A 26,525-nucleotide genomic window follows, 5' to 3' on the forward strand; every position below is an offset into this window, starting at 1 on the left:
AGGAGTAATAGAAAAGGGAGACGTCCGTCTTCAAAGTGCGAAAACCCACAAACAAAAGAAAGTCATGGAGCCTCTTGAACCAAGCTCGCGGAGCTTGCTTCAACCCATACAAAGAGCGCTGCAGAAGACAAACATGATTAGGAAAGTCGGGGACGGGGACGGGGATGGGGAAATTTTACGGGGATCGGGNTTGGTGGTCCATAAACAATCAATCTATCAGTGCTTCTTTTTATATGTTCAAAACAGACAAAAGGTTTGTTTAATTTGTTCAATTCAGTGCGTACTGTGAATTGGGCACTAATTAAATGATTGGTTGCTAAATGCTAATTGGCATGGCATGCTCACCCCAGGCCAATCCACTTTAGAATTAGAGAATTGGGTAATACCACCAAAAATGTAACTTACGCGTTTACGTGTTACCACTAGATTTTCTATAGAATATCAGATGAGAGAAAAGTTTGGTCGGGAAGGGACACCATCATTAGATTACAGACCAACTTTTACATTGCAAGGTAAATATTGATCCAAACGATACAATATATATATATATATATATATATATATATATATATATATATAATTTATATAAACAGAGCTTGTAGTAACGTTATTATTTTTCGTAATTAAAAACAACGCTAATACTATAAATACATAATATTAATATGTTAATTACATGTAAATAAATCGTGAATTACAAGTTTATAAAATCAATATCTTAAGTCCATAACAAAAACTTACTAATTTTCAACTAAATTTTTCTTAAAATTATATAATAATCACGATTACATGTTAAACACTCAATTTATGAACCTTTAGCTTTAAGTATATTTATCTGTAATTTACATATTATGAACATGAAACAATATTAAAATTACTTGACGTAATACATTTATAGTTAACAAATTATGTGCGTACAATCATACATATATAAGTTTATGTACATACAATTAACATATTATTTACTTACAGTGACGGGGCCATGGGACCCCGGGGTCCATTTTATTAGTCTAAGCCTTGGCCCAAGTGGGGGTGGTGAAGGAAAGAGGTTGGGCTTAAACCTTGTTGGGCTAGGAAGGCATGTGATGTGGGCAGAATGCGTGGAAGCAAGCAAGCTGGGGTCACGGGTAGCTAGGCATGTCCCGTGGTGGCTGAGAGTGAGTGGGGTGAGAGAGTTTGGTTCGTATGGTGGGGTAGCCATGCTCTCAACTAGCGTGATGAGAAGGTGGCTAGCGAAGAGAGGGGTGGCGACGAGAATTTGGTGAGGGTTGGCAAAGTAGGTGGCGACCGAAAGAGTGGTAAAGGAGAGGAGTAGGGTTAGGAGTCTATGGTTTGAGTAAATGGACTTATTCTGGGTTGGGCTTGATGTAGATGCCTGGACCTAATCCCTTAATCATTAATTACTTAATGATTAAAAAAGGAGTGTGGAGGGGACTTATGATGGGATATATGAGTGTCGGCCAGGCCCATGAGTGAGGTAGAGTGAAGTGGGCCGTGGTACTACCCAGGAGCAAGGTGGCGGTATGCAAGAACAAGCACGCAAATGCATGTATGGGGGTGTGTATCGTGTATGCACGCACATGCGTATGTGGGTGCAGCCAAATGACGGTTAAGGGGTGCAGACAAATGGCGGTTAAGGGGTGTAGCTAAATGACAGCTAAGGGGTGTAGCTAAATAGCGGCTAGGGTGTAGTTAAATGGCGGCTGGGGTGTAGGCGTGTGTCTCGCATAAGGTGTAGGCGTACGAAGGGTCTAGGCGCATGTGTCGAGGGGGTAAAGGGTGTAGACAAACTACGTGGGTAGAGGAGGTGTGCGCAAAGACGGGACCACACACGTGGTTGGCTGGGAGGAGTCTTTATACTGTATAAAAGGCTAGACCTGAGTTTGCTTAAGACATCACTACAAGATACAATGACTTCTCTGGTTCGGTGGTCCGCGTCTGATATGCTCTACGGTTGGGACAGAGATTAATCCTCGTGTCAATGGCATTTATTTTTTGTTATTTATTAGTTATCAGTTATTATGTACTAGTCCCTCTTTTTTCTTATTTATTATTCCAATAGCCCGGTTCTTTTGGTTATTATTTATTTAGCCCCCGAATTATATATATATATATATATATATATATATATATATATATATATATATATATATATATATATATATATATATAGGCCCCTATTCAGGTGAGGACAACTTATTTTGAGATCAAAGAGGTGTGATCTCAACCATCCATTAATAAGGAATAAAAGGCATGGATTAGAGATTAGATATAGCATTCACGGCAAATTGAAATAAAAGAAAGGGTAAATTAGAGATCTTAAAGATTGGTAGTAATTAAGGTATGATTTTTAATTACAAAGATAGCATTTGATGAGCATTTTAATTATGGAATGAGAAAGAGCTTACAAGGAACGTGTGTATCATTATTGTTCAAGAAGTGGCGGCAGTTTCCTTACACATGGAGCTTTTGGAAATTTAGTCTACCACGGCAGACATGGAGGTGATTTCGGAGCAAAACTTTGGGCAAACATCGAACGAAAACGCAGACAGAAATACCATGCAAGGTATGTATTGATTCCTTCAAACCTTGTGCTCGGTAATGTTTGGAAAATAATACTCATAAGTATTTAAACACGAGTTCTTGCTGGTATATGGGGCATTAAGTGAAATAATGCAGACATGATGACATATTACGTTGTGTGCCAGCTAAGGGATAAGTTGTGCCATTACCATGTATTGTTATTGACTACTCTAATGTATGTACGTATTAATGTTGATAATCATATGAGTATTGGCTTTCTTGCCATTGTTGACTGGAAAAATGGATATGTGAACTATGTATGCAGTAGTATTAATTTAATAAGAACAACAGTGGAAAACTAAAAGTTAAATATGGTGAATATGAGTGGAAACGGGCAATAGGAGAATAGGTTGATGGCAATTAATTGATTTGCATGTAGCAGAATGATATAGTGACTGATGAGAAATGGCTGTTAAATGAAGAGAATTTGTGAGAAGGAGTAAATGAGTAGAACATAAAATCTGATCGTTTGTGTGCCAAAGTGGGGTATTATTTGTGACGTTTGTCTAAAGTTTGTATGACTACTGAAATGTATACGATTGAAAGCCTATACAGAATGAATGTGTTTTGTAATGGTGTTTTTTCGTGAACCGAGGACATATTTAATTATAAAAGAAGCCTAACCTATTACTATGTTGGTTGTTATTGGTTTTAATATTACCCACATAGTATGTGAAATAGTAATTGATTAATTTTAAGTAGTTAGAAACTGTGATAAAGTATGTGCCGTACAGGGATTCAATTTGTGCTAGATGAAGAAGACATCAATCGTGATGCGCGTGTGGGTGGGGATTGTGAGAATGAAGATCACGAAGAAGGTGAATACGAATGTATACCTGATTGTGATGAAAGTATTAAACCCCACCTGGGGCAACGTTTTCAGACGTTAGACGAGGGTGTTCGTTATTACAAAGAATATGCCGCATTTGTAGGATTTGATGTACGGGCCAGCACAGTGAAGAAGAACCGATATGGAGATATAGAAGTGAAGTATTTGCTTTGTTCAAGAGAGGGGTACACAGTGACCAAGGCACAAAGGTCATCAACCGCAGTGGAGAACAACGGAGCAAATATAAACACACGCCGACGTGTGTCTAACAGGGTTGGGTGTATGGCTCGGTGTGTCCTGAAACTACAAAAGGACGGACTTTACGCAATTAATGTGTTTACTGAAAGTCATAAACACCGTTTATGTGCCCAAGAGGCAAGATTGTTCCTCAAGATAAACCGGAACTTGGAAATCGGACATCAAGCATTCATAGCAACATGTGAAAAGGCTAACATAGGGATTTCAAAAGCATTTGATCCATACAGTGTACTAGGTGGTGGTTTAGATAGCGTTGGTGCTGCATGTGTTGACTTTATAAATTGCAGGAGAGATGTTCTAGCACAGTTAAACGAGGCTGATGCACAATCAATAATAGATAAATACGCATAAAGAAAGCGTTGTTTGATTCTTACACGTTCGATTACGACGTTGATGATGAGCAGCAGCTTTGTAGAGTATTTTGGTGTGACCCTATAGCCAAGCAGAACTACCTTAAGTTTGGAGAGATGGTTTCATTCGATGCAACGTACCGCACAAACAGGTTCATTCTTTTTATAATGTTTGTAATAGTTTATGTGGCTAATGTGTGACACTTAATTAGAAGTTGTGTGATGACAACGCGTACAAAGAGTGGTAATTTAAAAATCGTATAAAGATTACTTTAATTACCGAATGTAAAAATGTAGGAAACGAATAATATGTACGTATATTATTGAGTAAATAACATGTGCATAATGCTTTGTCGTTGTGTGCCCAAGTATCTAATTATCAATTATGCTTTGAGTGCAGGTACAAGATGGTGTTTGTACCTTTTACAGGGATTGACAACCATAAAAAGTGTGTGACGTTCGGAGTTGGACTCATTTCAAAAGAGAATAAACCATCATATGCCTGGTTACTAAACGCATTTAAGCGTTGCATGGGGCAAGCACCGACATGTATAATAACAGATCAAGACCCTGCGATGAGAGAGGTAGTACCCCAGGTTTTTCCCGAGAGTAGACATCGTTTCTGCATGTGGCACATCATGGCAAAAGTGGGAGAAAAAGCAGGGGCGACCTTAGCAAAAAATGAGGCATTTCGAAAGGAATTAAATGCTGTTGTGTGGAACGAAACGTTGGGAATAGAAGATTTTAAAAGGAGGTGGCACGCAATAATGGCAGATTACGGATTAGAAGGTAATACGTGGTTCTCACAACTATTTGACGCGAGAGAGCACTAGATAGAGGCGTATTTTGAAGGACAGTTTATGGCTGGCCTAATGCGAACAACATCAAGATCAGAGGTAGAAAATGGGGTGTTTGGATCCTGCATCAATGAGAATGGAACGTTGTTAGAGTTTTTTTCCCAGTTTGATAGTGTTATAGAAATGCAACGACACAAACAAGCACAGTTAATTGCATAGACTGAAACCTCCACCCCATGAATGAAGACCCCTCTATTGATTGAGAAGCATGCAGCGTCCATATACACAATTGCCATCTTTTATGATGTGCAAGCAGAGATTTACGAAGGGTGTTTTTCGTGCAAAATTACGTGGAGGGAAGAAGCTGAAGATATCACATTCTACACAATCAAGGAGGGACAAGCTAGGAGTTTTAGAGTAAGCTATTCTAGAGAAAGGGGGGAAATACAGTGTTCGTGTGGCAAATTCAAGAGGGTGGGAATATTATGCCGGCATATTTTTGTTGTATTAAAGGACGATGATGCAGAAATGATCCCACCCACCAAAGTACGTAGTACAGAGATGGACCAAGAATGGCAATGCAAAGGAGACAGAGGCTAACACGGAATACAAGGATGAGAATAAATTAGTTGGCAAGGTATGGAATGAGTTCAACAACTACATGGCACTATCAAAGGGAAGCATTTTGGATTTGCAGGGGATACTAAATTTTATGCAAGACAAGAAAGGTGAAATGATGAAGAGGAAGGGGATGATTGAGGCGAAAAGGAAAAGAAGTTATTTAGTTGAGACGTTTTATGGCACACAAACATCCACTACAATAACAATAAAGCCACAACCAATATCGAAAAACAAAGGTAGCGGGAAGCGTTTAAAGAGTGTTCGCGAAAAAGCAGCAGAGATGCAGAAGATAGACGGACGCAAGTGTAATGGTTGCGGACAAAAACCAGCTCGGCACGACTTTCGCAACTGTCACATGAATCCGAAGAACCAGAATAAGGGAAATGAGAATGACAAGGCGCATGGGTGAGTTAGTGGAAAAATAAATAGGGGTACTGTGTTTGAACTAAATCTCATTTGACATGTGACATACAATGTCGTAAAACATATTTTGGTTGTGTAGAGATGACTAAGGTAAATTAGATTTATTAATGAGTTCTAGTAAGGGATTGGAGAGATTGAGTTATTATGTGTTGATATGCAGACAATGGTAATGTATCTGGCACATTAGACATAATTTTTTCCCACCACCAAAAGCACTTATAATTGGCACACAAATTTTCCAACATTGGCACATAATAGGTAATTCTCGGCACACAATATTGAGGACAAAAAATCAAGCTTCCATGATATCAAGAATTTTGAACTTCTATATTTAAGTAAACATAAAACAACTACGAACAGTAAAAAAACAGATCCCATACTACAAAACTGCTAACAATTTGAAAAAAAAAAAAACAAACAAACAAACAAAAATATCCACAAACTTCCGTTTAATTAACAAAAAACAAAGCATACATATGATTCCGCCTAAAATTGGCACAACCAGAGACGTTGAAACTTGGCACCCAAGTTTCTCAAAATTGGCACAGAATTGCTAATCATCGTCACACAATATGGTGATCAAAATTCTTGTATATAAAAAATGCCAACAAGACATTAATCCACCAAACAGTCCAACGAAATTGTTGTTCTACCTACAAAACTGCCAACAATTTGTTTATAAAAAAACAAAAACAAATAAATAAAATACCCAAAAACTTGCGAATAATTAATAACAGCAAGACATGAATCCATCAAACAGTGCACACGGATATATTTATTAAAATTAAAAAAATATTACTCGAGAAAGTAATTTTTCCCACCACCTAAAGCATTTATACTTGACTCACAATTTTCCCAACATTGACACACAATTGCTGGCGCTCCGGTACACAATAATGAAGCTGCCATGATATGAAGAAGTTTGAGCTTCTATATAATAAATCTCATTTGACATGTGACATACAATTTCGTAAAACATATTTTGGTTGTGTAGAGATGACTAAGGTAAATTAGATTTATTAATGAGGTTCTAGTAAGGGATTGGAGAGATTGAGTTATTATGTGTTGATATGCAGACAATTGTAATGTATATGGCACATTAGACATAACTAACGGTCACATATTGCAAGGTGAGGAAAAGCGCTCTATAATAATTGTGAATTGTAACAACTATACCCTTCGTGCCAAACGGTGGGAAAGTTTTAGGCAAACACACAATTGTTGTTAGACACTTACAAAGTTGGGGAGTTACGGGTGGGTTGGTATGCAAAAACACACAGAAGTAAATCGATTGTGGCAAAGAAGACGTAACTAAATGGCAAACATAGATCAATAGTAAACATTGTCTTAGGGAACTATTTGAAGCAAAACAGTAATATCGTGAAGCGCACTTTGGGGACAAACATCGTTATAGTATACGAGATGAAGTCCAAAATGGCTTGTCTAAAAAAACGAATATATCAACTAATTAACAACAAACACCAAATTAAGTCAATTCACCCGGGTATCCCCAAAGATGAAAGAAACTGAATGGCACGTGCAACATTGCTGGTGCGGTGAGAATTGATATTTGCCGTGCATATCTCACGAATGTACTTCATGCGGAAGCGATCCAATGCAGCTTGGTCACCCTTAACGAGACCACAATCCCAGTCAGTTACGCACTGTCCAACGTAACTCTCCATGTGGCGCATAAGGTTAACTCCACAGTCAATCGTGTTGTTAGCGTCACGCCATTTCATATCCATCCTCTTTGATACAAAATGAAGGCACCACTCAGAGTTTGCAACTTGAGTAAGCGAGAGGAAATACGAGACAGCAACAGTAGCTGGAATAGAGATGTGTCAAAAGTTGTACATTGTGGGAGTGTAAAAATTCTAAAAAGGGAATTAAAAATGTAGAAATTGCAACATACCAAATTATCCGGTATCAGACCATACTTGATTGACGTGTTTGGGCATTTTGTGCAGTTATCGATTATCTCTAACCGCCAGGAGACAAAATCCACAAACAGGAGATAGAAATGGCTACTGTGAAGCATGGGGAAAAAGAGCTGGAATAATGCAGACAAATGTCAGTTTCGAAATACCCAAATATCAAAAACTAGTGCACATAATTGATAGCTAAGTGGCACATCATTATATTAGTTTAAAGTGAAGCAAATAACCCTACAATATTGTAGAGTAAAATAAGAGCACAAGGATATAACTTACCAGACGAACATCTTTCCAGTGTGTATATGGGGAAAGTGCGAGATCAGCTTCCAAAGCCTTGGAAAACCGTCCAACTAGTTGTTTATCTGGTGATTCGGACGTTAACTGAGCATGATCAATCTACAAACATAGGGAGTAACAGAAATGAATACCACCAAGAACAACAAACCGTCGAATGGAATGCATTTACACCAAATCTACATAAACTTACAGCGGTGAATGGAGACGCAAATACTCTAGATGGGGCATCTGGAGGCTTAGAGTGTTCTCGGCTATTTAAAATACAGGACCACGCTTCAATCACACCAACCGTCACTAGTTCACCCGGTGCTAATGAACATAAATCATCGCGCCGTGCGATACACCCATTATACGAAAATAATTCTTCATTCCTTGACCAATTAAAAAAAGACAAGGTCAAGAAAAGCAATGAGAAAAATAGCATAGACTAGCACAGACTAATGATTAAAATATAAGGATGTGAACTCACTTATCAACAGCGTCACATTCTAAAACCCACTTAGATAACTGGACATCATCTAGGAAACCAGAAGATGGCAATGGCACACTAGGTCCGATGCCCACATAGCGAATCGAATCAGGAGTAGGGCGCTCGGGCCTATTAGCCTTTAGTGAAGCAACATAAAGAGGCGTACCATCGACACGACTCACACCCTGATAAAAGCATTATAAATTACATTTGAACATATGAAGGTGAAAAGACAATTTAATGAAATAAATGTAATGATGTTATAATGAAGATAGGAAAACCTCTATAGGTGTTACAAAAGAACCATCATGAACAGCATCTACCATTGTTGGATGACGCGAACACCCATCCACCTCCCCAACAATAGGCTGCACAAATAATAACATACAATAACAACAACTGGGCACACAATTATACTGTAACAGGCACGCAATTATACTGTAACAGGCACGCAATTTAACAGAGTTCACATCCTTATATTTTATAGCCAATCAAAACTACCGTAAGTTTGGAGAGATGGTTTCATTCAGTGCAACGTACTGCACAAACAGGTTCATTCTTTTTATAATGTTTGTAATAGTTTATGTGGCTAATGTGTGACACTTAATTAGAAGTTGTGTGATGAAACGCGTACAAAGAGTGGTAATTTAAAAATCATAGAAAGATTACTTTAATTACCGAATGTAAAAATGTAGGAAACGCAAGAATGTAACAGGCACACAAATATACTGTAACAGGCACGCAATGTATAGCACAAAGTAATATTAGAAATAATACCAATATCGACCACACACTTGGGTGATTACATCGGCAAACAGTAAAAAACCAAAAAAAAAGAAGCATTGAAGCGATAAAATCGTATCACTAAATGTGCACTGACATATACACAAACAGGCACACAACCACAACACATTATGCTGAAATGAATAACCGGATTACATACCATCTCGGAATCAATGCACGCACAATCCCCATTTCCCACTCCAGTACCTTCAAGACCTACTCCACTCACATACTCAGCAATAATGACATTATTAACTTCCTACACAAGACGGAGTATAGAAACAATAACCAAACTATTACGTGTAGACAATTCTTAAGAAACCAAAATAAACGTTACCAACTCATACCGGCACAGTGTCAGACCCACCACAAGGCTGATCTGCAGCAACAGGCACACGAGAATCACCAAGATCCTACATAAAGTCACACACAAACATAAACACAGTATTAAAGATGAATAGGAAACAACATCTCACGCAATTTGAAAGAAAACGACACACCGTATATATTAATAAAGATATGGTATTACTTGATTAATCCCACGAGTAATCTCAGACACACATTCCCACACACCGTTCCCAAAATCCTGGGTAAGTCCAAGGCTAAAAGAGGGGACATCGTTGAGGTTAGTCCTCTCAGTGATAGCACGCTCAACCTCAGCCAACGCACGAATGTTGTCAGGATTTCCCCAAAACTCATCATCATATTGAGTAAAGGTTGGCTGGGAACAAGGTTGAGCAGTGGACTGAGGAACGGACACTTGGGGCTTCACCCCAATAAGAACTTGAGCAGCACCTAGCACCTATTGAAAATTAACATCAACCCCCGATCCCGCATTTGCCTCATTTACTAGCTGGACAAGTGTAAGTATACTCCTAGCAATCTCGCCCGTCGTATCAGCCAACCGTTCAACTAGTGACTACATGCAAGAAAAATGCAACCTTTGTGTAATGAGTATATGTACCACACAGAACATTGAGGCACGGCACACAGAATCGTGTATGATAAAAAAAGAAATGAAAATGTTCCAAAAAGGGCCAACATAATGGCTTGGCACACAAACCAGCCCACATTGGCAAACGTAACAATTAATAAATGTAAACTGAATAACTTATTACGCAATAATAGTAAGAAAATAATTGCCTTCTGTGGACGAACAACCGGTGAAGACGGTACAGGCGAAACGCGACGAGAACCACGCAAATCGGCTTCAACATCAGCAACCTCAGGGTCCACATCAGGCACTACGCCATGCTGCACGCGAAACAGACACTCAATCACACCAGTCCCAAAACCACCGGACCGGATCTCTGTAGACTGTCTATCACTAAGCATCTGCCATGTTAATCCCCGAAATGTTGGTATTGACCTTGTCAATACTCGAACGGTGGCCCAAACGCGATCAAAATACAACAACTTTCATTTAAAAAAAAAAAGGAAAAACAAGTTAAAATGAGTGAAAGTCATCAACAAAACATACATAAAAGGAAACATAATAAGCAGAGCATTAACCAGACACTCACAATTAAAAAAATAATAAGACCCGTAAATCGGGGATTAGACCCCGCCCGCCACACCGCATGAGTAGAAACCAACTCCTCGAGTAGAAACCTCGACCAGTTCAAATTCGGAATAGCTTCAACATCATCTAGGTGATGGAACACAGCCTGGTTGCAATATTCGTTGCCCATACAGGAAATCAAAGTTGAAATCATCAACATCATAAAATGTCGTTGAAACCACTCACCACAATCCAGATCATTCCGAATAAAGTCTGAAACCTCAGATAGTTTGACATCATAATGAGTTTTGCCAAACTTGCTAAGCCAAGCAGCCAATAACTTACTCTTCGCATACCGATCCCGCCGATATATAACATCACGACCCCGCGGGAAACCCATAATCAAAGTAACGTCTTCCTCTGTGATTGGCAAGACCTCACCCTCCCCCAAATTAATACACATATTAGTTGGATCAAAATTCGCTAACAACCAACGACCCAACCTAGTAGGCAACTTTGAAAACTTTAAATCGAGGAGACTACTAAACCCGAGTGCAATAATATCCTTCCTCTGACGTGAGGTGAGATCCTCCAACGCATCTACCAAAAAGGAATGAGAAACTCGAACTGTAAAAGTAGGAAATGCAGCTTGTTGTTCTGCAGTTAACCCAACATCCGGAGCATCGGGCAAAGGATCTCGGCGAACCTCACCCCTAACAACATTAGGAACATCAACAAAATCCTCATCAGCGTTCTCAAGCTGAGACAGACACCGCACTGAAGGTGCCCCCCGCTGCCTTTTGGCTGACAACAACAGACACACTCAAATTATTAGGAGAACGCCTTTCAACAAGTATGGCACATCGGTAAAACAATGCGGCACACATTTCACGCAGAAAAGCTAAATCCAAAAAATAGAACAAAACCACAATAACAAAATTCCGTAACCACAATAACAACTAAATAATAAACATTGGCACAGAAGTTTCCCTAAACGCCCGAAAAGGTAGAGTTTGGTACCTCAAGCTTCTATTAACATATATACAACAAAAATAATTTTTTCCCACCACCAAAAGCATTTATAATTGGCACACAAATTTTCCAACATTGGCACATAATTGCTAATTCTCGGCACACAATATTGAGGACAAAAAATCAAGCTTCCATGATATCAATAATTTTGAACTTCAATATTTAAGTAAACATAAAACAACTACAAACAGTAAAAAAAACATATCCCATACTACAAAACTGCCAACAATTTGAAAAAAAAAAACAAAAAAACAAAAAAAAATATCCACAAACTTCCATTTAATTAACAAAGAACAAAGCATACATATGATTCCGCCTAAAATTAAAACTCTGAAAAGGTTGAGTTTCGTAGCTCAAGCTTCTAGTAACGTATATACAACAAAATCCAATTTTTCCAACAACCAGAGACATTTATACTTGGCACCCAAGTTTCTCAAAATTGGCACAGAATTGCTAATCATCGTCACACAACATGGTGAACAAAATTCTTGTATATAAAAACTGCCAACAAGACATGAATCCACCAAACAGTCCAACGAAATTGTTGCTTAACCTACAAAACTACCAACAATTTGTTTATAGCAAAACAAAAACAAATAAATAAAATACCCAAAAACTTGCGAATAATTAATAACAACAAGACATGAATCCACCAAACAGTGCACACAGATCTATTTATTAAAATAAAAAAAAATTTCTCCAGAAAGTAAATATCCACAAACATGCAATTAATTAATAAACACTGCATACGGAATTATTTTATTGGCTTAAAACAACACCAAACAAAAGTAATTTTTGCCAAAATTTAATTTTCCCACCAGGTAAATCATATATGCTTGACACACAAGTTTCCCAACATTGGCACACAATTGCTGAACATAGGCACACAAATTTGTGAACAAAAACTGAAGCTACCATGGTATTAGACAAAACCGAAACAAGAACCAAAATTTAAAATTTAAAAAAAAAAAAGTAAAACTGAAGCTGCAGATTAAGGACATTATGGAAAGTTACAGAAGTGGAAAAAGAAAGGAAATAAATATAACAAAATTCCTGAAAGGGCAAAAAGCTCTAAGCTTTAAGAGAGTACAGATTAAGGACATTATGGAAAGAATAGAGAACAATAATAAAATAAAGAACTGTGGCTACAAAACCAGCAATGATAGCTGCTCCAACATGGTCACCAAACTTTGGTACCTGCCCACATATTGGTAGCCAACCAGCATGACTGTTTCCCTTCTCTCCCAGTTGACCTAGTGCCAAACATGCTGATATGCTTGAATTTAACAGCAATGTCATAATCTAACAGTAACAGTATCCTTCACTTTACTGTCAATGCACTAACTACTGCAAACCCAAACTCAAAATTCACATTCACAAGCACTCAAAATCATGAGATGAGCAATACTCCCCACTACAACACCGAATTCTTTTTTCAAGCTTCTTTTAGCAATCAACAATAACATCATTCTTTTTTCCACCCTACACCCTCTACCTGAAACCCAAACCTTCCTGTACATATCTATGTATTTTGCCAAGAGGACCTTTATAGCCAACAAATAGAGCAATGTCTCCCTCAACCACCCTCATTGCATATGCAACTCATAAACGTATATAGAACAAAATTAATTTTTCCACCCAACAAAAGCATTTACACTCGGCACACAAGTTTCCAAACTTTGGCACACAATTGGTAAATCTTGGCGCACAATAGTGTGAACAAAAAAATCAAGCTACCATTGTATCAAGAATTTTAAACTTCTAAATTTAATTAAACATAAAACAGCTAGAAACAATAAAAAACACATCCCAAACTACAAAATTGCCACAAACTGGATTAAAAAAAAAAACAAGAAAAAAAATAACCACAAACATGCAATTACTTAATAAACACCAAAACACACATATGATTCCACCAAACATTGCACATGGATTTATTTTATTAAGAAAAAAACAAAACCGAAATAAGAACCAAAATTCTACAATTCCTAAATATTAATAAAAAACAGAAAATATATATCATTCAAGCATATCATATATAACGTAATAGCCAATTCCTGAAAAAAATGCCAAAAAACATACAAAAATTACCAAAAAACAAAAAAAAAAAACATAAGCAAACTGCATTTACAGAAATATATATATACTAGTCCTGGAACAATACAATTTTTATTAATTTATTTTTAGTTTTCTTCTAATGAACTATTGCCCAGAATTCCCTCTAGCCACATAAAAATCAACTTTCTCGCTCAATATACATGCATTCTTGTAATATGGGTAATTATTTAATTACTAACAAAAAAAAATACTAACCTGGAACCGAAACCTCCGATGCCGGACCGGAGCCACGACGCCGTCGATGACAATCACCGTCTTCCGCCATTGATCCACGCTTAGATTGCAGCCCACAAACAACGGGATACATGCAACACCACCGCCGACCGTACCGTCGCCCACGCACCAGTAAAGCTTACCGTCGTTCGACCTTCGCAACGGTTGTCGTGGAACTAGAACGCTGGAAACTGACGAGCCACCAGAGAAGCCCCGCCTTTCGTCCTTCGTCCTCCGCAACAAACGCCTAAATAGAAACGCCACGCCGGGTGAGTTACCGAACTGGAAACGCCGATCGGTTGCAAAATTTCCCCTCCCCCGCTTGTCGCCGGTGTCCAACGTCACTAACAACTGCGTCCGACACCGGTCACCACCAGTGGAGTGAAGCAAATTGAAAAGACGACAGTGAGGCGTTGATCAGTTGAAAAGACACCGTCGAAAATATCACCTAAAATCCCTAGAACAGAGCGAAAAGAATCGGAATAGTCAGATAAATAAAAAGAAACTAATTGATTAATACCAAAATTAAACTGAGTTTGAAATCTACCATAATTAAAACATTGGAATAAAAGGACCCAAATACCCCCGGCTTATAAAACTAGCGCCAACATCCAAAAATAACTCAAAAAAAGAACGTCAATCTTGCCAACGATCACTATTTGACCTCATAGATCTCTATAATATACTAGTTCTATAAAGGGAAGGGTTTGATGCCACTGAACTACGAGGTCCTTGGCAGTAACTTATATCATTATTCATTACAAATTAGAAGTTACTCAAGTTAGAAGAACCCTAGCCGTCTCTCATCTCTCATCATTGGCTCTGTGCGTCTACTCCCATGTCTCATCTACCGGCCGTCTCTGCGTCTGCTCCTCCATCGCAGCCCAGCGACCAGCGAGACGGCGCATCCACGGGACGACCGCTCGCCGCCTTCATCGACCACCGCTCACAGAATCGCAGCCCAGCGCCTCCATCACAGATTCGCAGTCCAGCTGGCAGCCGCCTCCACCAACCACCACAGTCCAGCCGCCTTCATCGGCCACCGCAGTACAGTCCCCTCCCATGAAGCGATCTGGCGGACGACCTCCAATTCCTCCGTCACAGTCCCAGGTAAATTAGTATAATGTTTAATTTGCTTACTAAATTTGTTAATTATGTTAATTAGTATACTGTATACTGTTTAATGTTACTATGTTAGTACTTAGTATAATGAATTAGTATACTAAATTTGTTAATTAGTTAATTAGTATACTGTTTAATGTTAGTATAATCAGTATAATGAATTAGTATAGTGTTAGTATAATGAATTCGTAAACTAAATTTGTTAATTAGTATACTGTTAACTGTTTATTGTTAGTATAATGAATTAGGGTGCGTTTGGTTCGTACATGGGAATCGGAATCGGAATGGGTATCAAATACTTGGTAATGGTAATGGGTTTTGGTGAAAGTATTTAGCATGTTTGGTAGTTGGGTGGAATGAGAATGATTATTAATAGTTGGGGAAGAAATGATGAAGGGACATGAAACCCTTATTTAATAAGGGTATGGGTTTTGCCATTAATGGGGTATTCCAAACCCATAGTAGTATCCACAAAACCTATCAACCAAACACTAGCAATCACTTTGATACCCATACCTTATGCCTAAACCCCCCAACCAAACACACCCTTAGTATAGTGTTAGTAATATCAATTAGTGTACTGTTAATTGTTAAGTTGGTACTGTAGTATATGTAATTAGTAATATGAATTAGTGTTAGTAATATCAATTAGTGTACCGTTAATTGTTAAATTGATACTGTAGTAATATGAATTAGTGTTAGTAATCCACTATAGTAATGTGAAACTGTTAGTAATATGAATTAGTGTAGTGTTAGTAATATCCTCACCAAAAAAAAAAAAATAGTGTTAGTAATCCACTATAGTAATATGAATTAGTGTACTGTTAGTAATATGAATTAGTGTACTCTAGTGTTAAATTAGTATATTGTTAAATTATTATAATGTTAATTAGTATACTTTTAATTAAGTAATGGACTAAATGAAACTATTTAATTGTAATTGTTTTAAAGGAGTGTGATGTTTCTGTTGAGATGGAAGAGAAAGATACACCTAATGATTATGCAATACCCGATCTCGATGAGACACCCGTGGACTCTCCCATTGAATTAACTGGTACACCGAGTGGTCCTAGTGAATAAAGTGTTGGTTCAAAAAGACTAAAATCTGTGGTATGGGAGCATTTTACCAAAAAGATAGTTAACGGTGTGGATAAAGCAGAGTGCAACTATTGCAAAAATTGCTTGGGGGACAAAGTAAAAATGGAACAAAGCATCTGCATGATCATCAGAAGTCCTGTAAGATGAAACCCATCCAAAATCTGAAGCAACAAACGTTGTTACAACAACAATGGACGTCGGAGGGAAAAATGGGTTTATCTACTTTCAAGTTTAATCCTGAGGTTACTAGGCGGGAGCTTGCCTGCATGATCATTATGCATGAATATCCTCTTGCAATTGTTGATCATGCAGGATTTAGAAGGTATATAGCTAGTCTTCAACCACTTTTCGACATACCTTCTCGAAATACAGTTAAGGCCGACATTTTGAAGATCTATGAGGCTGAAAAATTCAAGATTATGACACTTTTGAGCACAAATTCAAGTAGGATTGCCTTAACTACAGATATGTGGACAGCTTCGAATCAAAAGAAAGGCTACATGGCAATCACGACACATTTTATTGATAATGATTGGAAACTGCAAAGTTTGCTTATGAGGTATGTCTATTGTTTTCTAATATAATGTATGTAGTTATTTTCATTTTTAAAAATGCATGATCATTATTAGTTGTGTAATCCTTTATTTCGTTTTACATTTTTAGGTTTATTTATGTGCCTTGTCCACACACAGATTTAGCTATTTCTAAGGAATTGTTGAAATCTGTTTATGATTGGAATATTGAAAGGAGATTATCTATGTTGACAGTTGATAATTGTTCGACAAATGATGCACTTATTAACATCCTTGTAGCTAAGTTAGGTTATTCTCATCTATTGTTACGTGGGAGTTTATATAACATGCGTTATTGTGCCCATATTTTGAATATAATTGTCCAAGATTGATTAAAAGTGATGGGTGATGGAATAGAAAGGGTTAGAGATAGTGTTTCTTATTGGGTAGCCACACCAAAAAGGATTGAAACTTTTACAGAAAATGTGAGGCACTTGGGCATAGACAGTCTAAGCAATTGGTGCTTGATTGTAAAACTCGATGGAATTCCACATATTTGATGCTTAGTGTTGCATTAGAATACAAGGATGTTTTTATGCGTTTGAAAGAACGTGATGTTGTGTTCACTTGTGCACCCTATGATGAGGATTGGGAGTTTGCTAAGGAAATTTGTGAAAGGTTGAAGTTGCTTTACACGGTCTCAAATAAATTTTCAGGGACTAATTATCCAACTTCTAATATCTTCTTTCCATTGATGTGTGAAATCAAGTTTGCTTTGCTTAGTTGGATTGAATGTTCTAATGTGGTTGTTGCAAATATGGCTAGAAGTATGTTGTTGAAATTTGATAAATATTGGGAGGTAGTTAATGGACTAATGGATGTGGCTAATGCTCTTGACCCGAGATATAAGTTAGACGTGGTGGAGTTTTTTTTCCATAAAATATATGGAAACAATGCTCAACGAGAAACGTATAGGGTTATGAAATATTGTGTGGATTTGGTGAAAGAATATCAAAAGGATTCTCAAGTTACCAACAATGCTCAATTTGATTCTGAAATCTCAGTAGAGAGTGGATCTGAAGATGAGGTTTTTTTTTAGTTCTGGATTTGATACATATCAGGGTAAGAGTAGTTCTACAAGGAGTTTGAAATCAGAGTTGGACAAGTATTTGGAAGAAGTAAAAATGCCAAGAAATGATTCTAAGTTTAATGTTTTACATTGGTGGCAAGGTGTTGGACTTTGTTATCCAACATTGCGAAAGATTGCAAAGGATATCTTAGCTGTACCTATTTCTACTGTCGCTTCAGAATCAGTTTTCAGCACTGGTGGTAAGGTGGTGACACCTCATCGAAGTAGGCTTCACCCCGAAAACGTTGGAGGGGTTAATGTGTTCGCAAAGTTGGTTGTTAAAAGATGTCAAAGGCCAAGGTAATCAAATTTTATTAAATGAAATTTTTATGATATTGTATATTACATATTTATTGTTTGTTGTAGTGCCTACTTGGAAAGATGCATATGGTACAATTTTTTATGATTGTGGGATTAGTCCAGAACAATTTGAAGCGCTTGAGGTATGTATATATATATATTAAACTTTTATAATTATTCATATATTGTGAAATTGAATGGATTTACTTTAAAATATGTTTGAACAATTAATTAAATTATTTTTTTTCAGATTGGAGAAGAAGATGGTGAAGAATGAAGAAAGATTAAAGAATGAATATTTGAAGAAGATTTGGATTTGAGAAGAATGTTTATATTGTATTGTTGAACTATTTGTAATTTGGACTATTTGAAGAACATCTACATTTGGACTATTTTAATTTGTATTTACTACTTTTGGATTGAAATTTGAACTACGGTAGTTGTATTTTTAAAATTGTTATTTTTTGTAATTTTTTTTTAAATTGTACTAGAATATCACTTTGACTAAGATTTGACCGGCGATGAGGATTCGCCGTCCCCGCCAAATTCCCCGTGGGGACGAGGATGGGGAATTTTTACCCCTCCCCGCCGGGGACGGGGACGGGGACGGGGTGGCGGAGACGGGGATGGGGATACCCCTCCCCGCCCCCGCCCCGCCCCGTTGCCATTCCTACGCCGGATCAATATACCCCGGAAGTTGCCGCATATACACAGTCTCTACTAAACGATCGTTCAGAAACTTATTATGGACGTCTAGCTGACGCATGGCCCAACCACGAGACAACGCCAAAGAAAGAAATAGTCAGACCGTAGTAGGCTTAACCACGGGACTAAATGCGTCAAAACCCTTCGCCATCAAACGTGCCTTATAGCTAGGAGTGAGCATCGGTCGGTTTCGGTTAATAACCGACCAATAACCGAATAACCGAAAGCATTTTTTTAGTCTTCATAACCGACCGAAACCGACTGAACATATACTTATAACCAACCGAAACCGATTATGTCGGTTTCGATCGGTTATTTCGATAACCGAAGCTGTGTAGCATCACATAAATAACAATTTTCCAATCCAATTCAACAAATAGCATTATAATCAACAACAGTAGTGTGTTCTGATTATTGGAACAATCAAACAAATATCAATTTTTTTAATAATCACACTGTAGTGCCAATCATTCAATTAAACACATATCATTTTTTGTAATAATCAAAATGTAGTGTGTACACAGCAATCAAACTAGTAAGTTTAGAATTTTTTTTATAAAAATTAAATTCATGTGTTTTCTTAACAAATCAAAATTCGTGTGTTTTTTGGATAGAGATGCTGCCCGGTGACTGTGAGCGTTTAGGGTTTTTATAATATATATATACATATATACATATATGTATATATATATACATATGTATATATATGTGTATATATATATGTATATATATATATATGTATATGTGTATATATATATGTATAGATATATATTATCAGTTATTCGGTGACCGCTGTTATTAAATCTTGATAACCGAAAAATAACCGAATAACCGATTTTTTTTGCCTTGTAACTGATAACCTACCGATAACCGAAATTATCGGTCGGTTCGATTATCGGTTTTTCGGTAATTATGTTCTCCCCTACTTATAGTGCTCGATAGAACCATCAAGCTTACTCTTGGTCCAGAAAACCCACTTGCAACCTACGACATTCATCCCGGGCGAGGGCAAAACCAAACGCCAAAGTATGATTATGGATTAGGGCATTGTATTCCTGGTCCATAGCGGTACGCTATTCCAGATGACTAGCAGCCTGTGTGTAAGAAGTGGGGTCTGAAGTACACGGTGCAGCCACCAGAGCCTACAAAGGTTCATCCCGGTCCATAGCGGGCATACGTATGGGTTCATCATTACATCAATGCAAGGGGCTTTTCTTATTGCGAAAAATGGTCCATTACGGTGCGCTCAAGATCCTTTGATGGCGGAAGCAATGGCAATTCAAGAGGCGCTCACTTGGATCAAGCAACATAATTTGTCTCATATATTAGTAGTTTCTGATTGTTTTATTTTTTGTTCTAGCTTGCTTAATGTTAGTTCTAATCGTTCCTATATCGATACTATAGCCTATGACTGTAGGTGTCTCATCTCGTCTATTATTGGTTGTAAGATCCGATATATTGCTAGAGATAGAAATCATGTCTCATCTCGTCTATTATTGGTCCACCTAGTTTTATTTCTACTTTGAGCTAATAATATTTTAGTTCTTGTTTTCAAAAAAAAATATTTACAATAAATTTTTAATTTTTCATTATTTATTATTATAAAAATAATTTATTTAGTAATATATTTATTTAAAAATGTAATAAAACATAAGAAAGAAGAACTTATCTTTAAATTTTATGTATGTTATGTGCCACATCACTTCTATATATAGAATAATTTTAAGTAGTTCGGGTTATCAGGCTACTCCATTACATTTCGGGCTAGCCTATTCGGGGCATCGACTAGTTGGTTTCGATTTTATCGGGCTAGCTCATCGGGTCCAGGCTAAGATTGGCATCCATACTTGTAAATATAATACCAAAATGTCACCATATTATATAGTTTAAGGTGGATTGGTCCAAGGTCGGCCCTAGGCAAGTTTGCTTAGGGCCGACGCACAGGGCCCCCAATTTTTTGGGGTCCAATATTAAAAAAAAAAATTATATATGTAATATATTAGCTAATTCTTTTCCTACATGTTCATGCAAGAAGCCAAATTCTACCAATTTTAGGCATTCCTTTTCTTTTATGTCACACAATTCTATGTATTGATATATACTATATATAAATGCATCGTTTTCCCCAGTTTTCGTCGGCGGTGCTGCGCAATTAGTCCATTACTCCCATTAGGCAATACTTTTCCTTCACCCTATGTATTTATATTGTGTTCGATAGAATTGAAAAATTCTTCTTGATCGTACAAAGTTCAAAGTCACAAATTTTCAAGTTTTTCAATTCTCAGGTAATTAAAATTACTAAATATTTCACAATTTTTGTTTATTTTTTTATTTATATGAGTTGATAATTCTTATTTCAGAATAATATATTCAAGAATTTGTTTCTTGATTAATTATTTGTTCACTAAGCAAAGGTGGAAAACGTTATTATATTACGTTATTGATGATTTCTCTCGTTATACAAAAGTTTATCTATTAAAATCAAAAGATGAAGCCTAGGGGTGGAATAGGCCAGGCCCCTTGTAGGGGCTTATGTCCAGGCCTAATTAAAGCCTAGTTAGGCCTAGCTTGTTTAGTAAAAAAGCCAGGCTTGAGCCAATTTCAAAAGCCTATTAAACTAAACAGGCCAGACCTATATATACCAGGCTCGGCCTTCAGGCCTATAGGCCTGGCCTATATAATATATATATATATATATATATATATATATATATATATATATATAGGGTTGCACTCTCGTGCGAACTCTCGCCCAGGTAGGAAATGAGAACGCTCCACAGCCGTCCACGTGTCCAGATCAACGAATCAGATGCAATTTTTAAAAAATGACGCGGTGGCATTTTCGTAAATAACTGGAACTTTGGTGCACCTAGTTTCACTTACAAGTGCACCTAGTTTCACTTAAAAGTGCACCTAGTTTCACTTACAAGTGCACCTATTTTTGTACATATTTTCACTTACAAGTGCGAGTAATTTACCTTGTTAATATTCATGCACCTATTTTCGCAAATATTTTCACTTACAAATGCAAGTAATTTACCTTGTTGATATTCATGCACCTGGGTGCAACCTAGATGCACCTAGTTTTAACATAGGTTGCACCTAGTTATAACATTAGGTGCACCTAGTTATAACATTAGGTGCACCTAGTTATAACATTAGTTGCACTTAGTATTGATGCTCACTGTACAATTCACTTGCACCTGTAATACATTTTACTTGCATCTGCAATACATTTACTTGCACTTGTGCAAGTAATTTACTTTGTTAACATTCATGCACCTGGTTGCAACCTATGTGCACCTAGTTATAACATTAAGTGCACCTAGTTATAACATTAGGTGCACTTAGTATTGATGCTCATTGTATAATTACTTGCACTTTTAATACGTTTTATTTGCACGTGTGCACCTATTTTCACTTGCAGATGCAAGTAATTTACGTTGTTAACATTTATGCACCTGGGTGCACCTATGTGCACCTAGTTATAACATTACGTGCACCTAGTTATAACGTTATGTGCAACTACATTCCGGACACGTGGCGCGCTGTGATTCGTCCGTAGTTCTCTCCTGGGCGGCCCGTACGCACCTGAACGCGATCCTATATATATATATATATATATATATATATATAATACAATCCCAAGTATATATAATAATAACAAATAATAATACAATTGAACTTAGGTATTTTTTATAAATCTTTTGTAGGTATACTTTAAAAGGCTTAAAAATGAAGGCCTTAAATAGGCTCAAAACCTATCTAAATAGGCTAAAAGCATATTTATGATATATTTTGAAGCCTTTTTAAAAGCCTATATGTTAAATAGGCTTTTAAAAAGGCTTCAGGCCAGGCTAGGCCAATTGTAGGCTCAGGCTTGAGCTTAAAATATAGCCTACACACAGGGCCAAGCTCAGGCTCAGGCTTTAGATTTTCATAGCAAGCCCAGGCCCAAATTTCTAAAGCTCGGCTTAGCCTAGCCTATTTCCACCCCTAAAAGCCGACCAAAAATTTATGGTTTTCAAAACAGAAGTAGAAAATCAATTGGATAAAAAGATTAAAATGCTTCGATCCGACAGGAGAGGAGAATATGAAGCAGATACCCTGAAAAAGTTGTGTGAATCCTCTGGCTCTGGCATAATCCATGAAGTCACTGCCCCTTATACTCCCCAACAAAATGGTATAGCTGAGAGAAAGAATAGAACTCTCAAAGAAATGATTAATGCCATGCTGATCAGGTGCTCTAGACTCTTTGTGGGGAGAAGCTGTTTTGACACCCAACCACATTTTGAATAGAGTACCTCATAGAGAATTTGAAAAAACCCCTTTTGAGGGTATGATCCAAGCCTCAAATACTTTAAAGTGTGGGGTTGTTTAGCAAAGGTTGGACTACCGTCCTTCAAAGGGCCCAATCTACTGGGACCTAAAACAATAGATGCCATATTTGTTGGGTATGCTAAGAATAGTGCTGCTTACAAGTTTATGTGTTTGGAAAATCGCTCTATGTGTGAGTCCAGAGATGCTATCTTCTTTGAACACTTATTTCCTTTAAAGAATTCTCTTGATTTATCTGTTGACAGAATTCAAAGCAATGAAAATATTGTATTCCCTAGAAGTACAGATTATACTGATAAGTCCAGAAGAAGCAAAAGGCCAAGAATTGAGAAAAGCTTTGGCTCTGACTTTATAACGTTTGTAACAGAGTTGAAAGACCTAAATGAGCTATGTGATCAACTCATTTGTCAACTAGTGTTAGGAGAAGAATCAAAGACCTTTGAAGAAGCCATGCGCTCGACCAACTCCACCTTATGGAAAGAAGCAGTCAAGAGTGAGTTAGACTCTATACAATCGAACCTCACTTGGGAATTGGTCAATCTACCCAAAGGGTGTAAACCAATTGGCTGTAAATGGATCTTCAAAAGAAAATTGAGGCCATACGAGTCCATTGAAAGGTTCAAAGCAAAAGGCTACACTCAAAAGTTTGGTGAGGATTATTTTTATACCTATTCACTAGTAACAAAAATTCCAACTATACGCATTATTTTTGCCCTAGCCTCTTTACACAGGTTGATAATCCATCAAATGGACGTGAAAATAGCCTTTCTAAATGGTGATTTAGTGGAAGAAATCTACATGGAACAACCTCCTGGATGCGTAGAGCCCGACCATGAAGGAAAGGTATGTAGACTCAAGAAATCTCTTTACGGCTTAAAACAAGCCCCCAAGCAGTGGTATGAAAATTTCATAAAACATTGATAGACCTGGGTTACTCCGCTAACCGATCAGATGCCTGCTTATACAGTAAAGAGATAAAATCCAAAGTAGTGATTATATGCCTCTATGTAGATGGCATGCTAATTTTCAGTTCAAATATTGAAACAATAAATGAAGCAAAGATAACACTTTGTGAAAAGTTTGATATGAAGGATCTAGGTGAAGTCGACGTGATACTCGGGATAAAGGTTAATAAAACCGAAAAGGGCTACCTTTTGTCCCAAAGGCACTATACAAAAAAACTTCTAAAGAAGTTCGACAATTATGATGTATCCCCGGCTAAAACCCCGTATGATCCCAGTATCAAACTATCAAAGAACACTGAGGCTAGTGTTTCTCAAGAAAAATATGCAAAGATAATTGAGAGTCTAGTGTTCTTAATGAACTATACTAGACTTGATATTGCATTTGCAGTAAACAAGCTCAGTCGCTACACACACAACCCAAGTGCTCCACACTGGGAGGCACTGAGACGAGTACTTCGGTACCTCAGAGGCACTGTAGATTAGGGACTAAACTATACAGGATACCCAGCTGTGATGGAAGAGTTCTGTGATGCAAACTGGGTGAATGACAGTGTTGATGTAAACTCGACCAGTGGATATGTGTTCACCATGTGTGGTGCCGCTGTATCGTGGAAATCAACTAAACAATCATGTATTGCTAGATCAACCATGGAAGTAGAGTTCATAGCGTTAGATCTAGCAAGCCAAGAGGTTGAGTGGCTACAAAATTTACTGGCAGACGTGCCTTTGTGGGGGAGTCTAACTCCTGCTGTGCCTTTACATTGTGACTCACAGACCGCGATCTGTGTTGCACAAAATAGTGTCTACAATGGGAAAAGAAGACACATAAGTGTCAGACATGAGTCTGTAAGACAGCTAATGCTGAACGTGGTGATCACAATGAAATTTGTGAGATCTGAGAGGAATATAGCAGATCCTCTCACAAAAGGCCTAAATCGAAAGGCCATCCTTAAAACTTCAAGAGAAATGGGATTAAATCCCAACGAGGTAAGGAATTCATGATGGACACCACCTTTGTGGTCAAACGAAATCATGGAAAGACTTACACTTATACTATGAGTATATACTCTGTAGCTTGAATGGGTGGTCTATGTGAATATAGACTTGACAGAGTTAAAGTCTACACTGAGGTAGACTAAACAGGGAATTTCGAGGTTAAAGTATTTGGCTATGCAAAGCTTGAGTTGAATTGCACATTTAAGTTCAAAATTTAGCTAACCGGCGAGTTCAAGAAGCAATTCACTCACGGGTAGTAAATTACTTAATTATGCTGCATGTCAGTTCAAGTCTCTGACCCTGATAGAAAATTAGCTCTTGCAATTGTTTAGCTAAGATGTCCTTCTATCCAGCCTTTACCTTCAAATGTGTGGGGGATTTTTGGGAAATAATTTAAAGGCAAAGGCTATTAATATTTTTCCTTTAATTTTCTTGTACTATTTTTGTGAACCAGTCAGAGTCTTCTACTGTAAATTTGTGGGTGAACAACTGTAACACCCCCAGATTTTCCATCATACTAAAAGGCATAATTAATCATAATTACTAATTTCCCAAAACGGAAGCGCATAAAATCCAGAGGTACTACTCCACACCTAAGTTTATCACAAACTTAGATGCTAAGGTAGTCTTTACATCTACTATCCTTATTAATACATACTATTACTGCCTTACATCCCAGTAATATACAACCCAAAAACCATAGTAATTTCTATCATCAAGAGTAGATCCATTTTCTCTTCTATCGCTCTCGGATAACAAGATCTACTCCATACCTGAAATTCATTTGGAAAACAGAATTAGCACATAGTGCTAAGTAATCCCTACTCCACCCTGTAAAATCATGGTTTTGGAAAATAGTTTTATTCTTTGTTTTCGAAAAGCAGTTATTTCACATGATAACAAATTTTCAACAAGATTTCTCATATAAGAGATATTCATTTCCTCATTATTGTTTCAAAAAAAAATATGTATCAATAATCACAATTTCCACATGTATGCACAATATCATACTCATAATCATACTCATACTCATACTCATACTCATAATTATCCTCATAAACATATAAGCATTTAAATAGAAATAACCAGCTTTTACCATAATGAAATTAAAGATATTCCAATTAACACCACAATTTCCTTCTCATTTCCATC

At 37.2% G+C, this 26,525-nt stretch overlaps 2 protein-coding genes and 1 long non-coding RNA gene across 3 annotated transcripts; 1 reads left to right on the plus strand and 2 right to left on the minus strand.

Annotated features, from left to right (window-relative positions):
- Window positions 1-7,149: 7,149 nt before the first annotated feature.
- On the minus strand, window positions 7,150-9,962 carry LOC116015957. The gene is made up of 9 exons (XM_031256123.1): window positions 9,918-9,962; window positions 9,692-9,757; window positions 9,505-9,603; window positions 8,843-8,929; window positions 8,562-8,746; window positions 8,283-8,463; window positions 8,072-8,191; window positions 7,774-7,911; window positions 7,150-7,686 (listed from the first exon to the last, which is right to left on the minus strand). The coding sequence occupies exons 1-9, from the start codon at window positions 9,960-9,962 to the stop codon at window positions 7,597-7,599; spliced, it is 1,011 nt and encodes a 336-aa protein (XP_031111983.1). The 3' UTR covers window positions 7,150-7,596.
- On the minus strand, window positions 9,859-14,715 carry LOC116016420. Its single transcript, XM_031256669.1, has 4 exons — window positions 14,191-14,715; window positions 10,868-11,649; window positions 10,488-10,760; window positions 9,859-10,263 (listed from the first exon to the last, which is right to left on the minus strand). The coding sequence occupies exons 1-4, from the start codon at window positions 14,300-14,302 to the stop codon at window positions 10,147-10,149; spliced, it is 1,284 nt and encodes a 427-aa protein (XP_031112529.1). The 5' UTR covers window positions 14,303-14,715; the 3' UTR covers window positions 9,859-10,146.
- A 242-nt stretch (window positions 14,716-14,957) lies between these two features.
- Window positions 14,958-18,823, plus strand: LOC116016421. The gene is made up of 5 exons (XR_004097746.1): window positions 14,958-15,318; window positions 16,282-16,987; window positions 17,092-18,369; window positions 18,436-18,512; window positions 18,620-18,823. It is a non-coding gene; the product is annotated as an uncharacterized LOC116016421 (long non-coding RNA).
- The last annotated feature ends 7,702 nt before the right edge of the window (window positions 18,824-26,525 follow it).

The sequence above is a fragment of the Ipomoea triloba genome, chromosome 4 (genome assembly GCF_003576645.1).
Source record: "Ipomoea triloba cultivar NCNSP0323 chromosome 4, ASM357664v1".
Taxonomy (NCBI): Eukaryota; Viridiplantae; Streptophyta; class Magnoliopsida; order Solanales; family Convolvulaceae; genus Ipomoea; species Ipomoea triloba.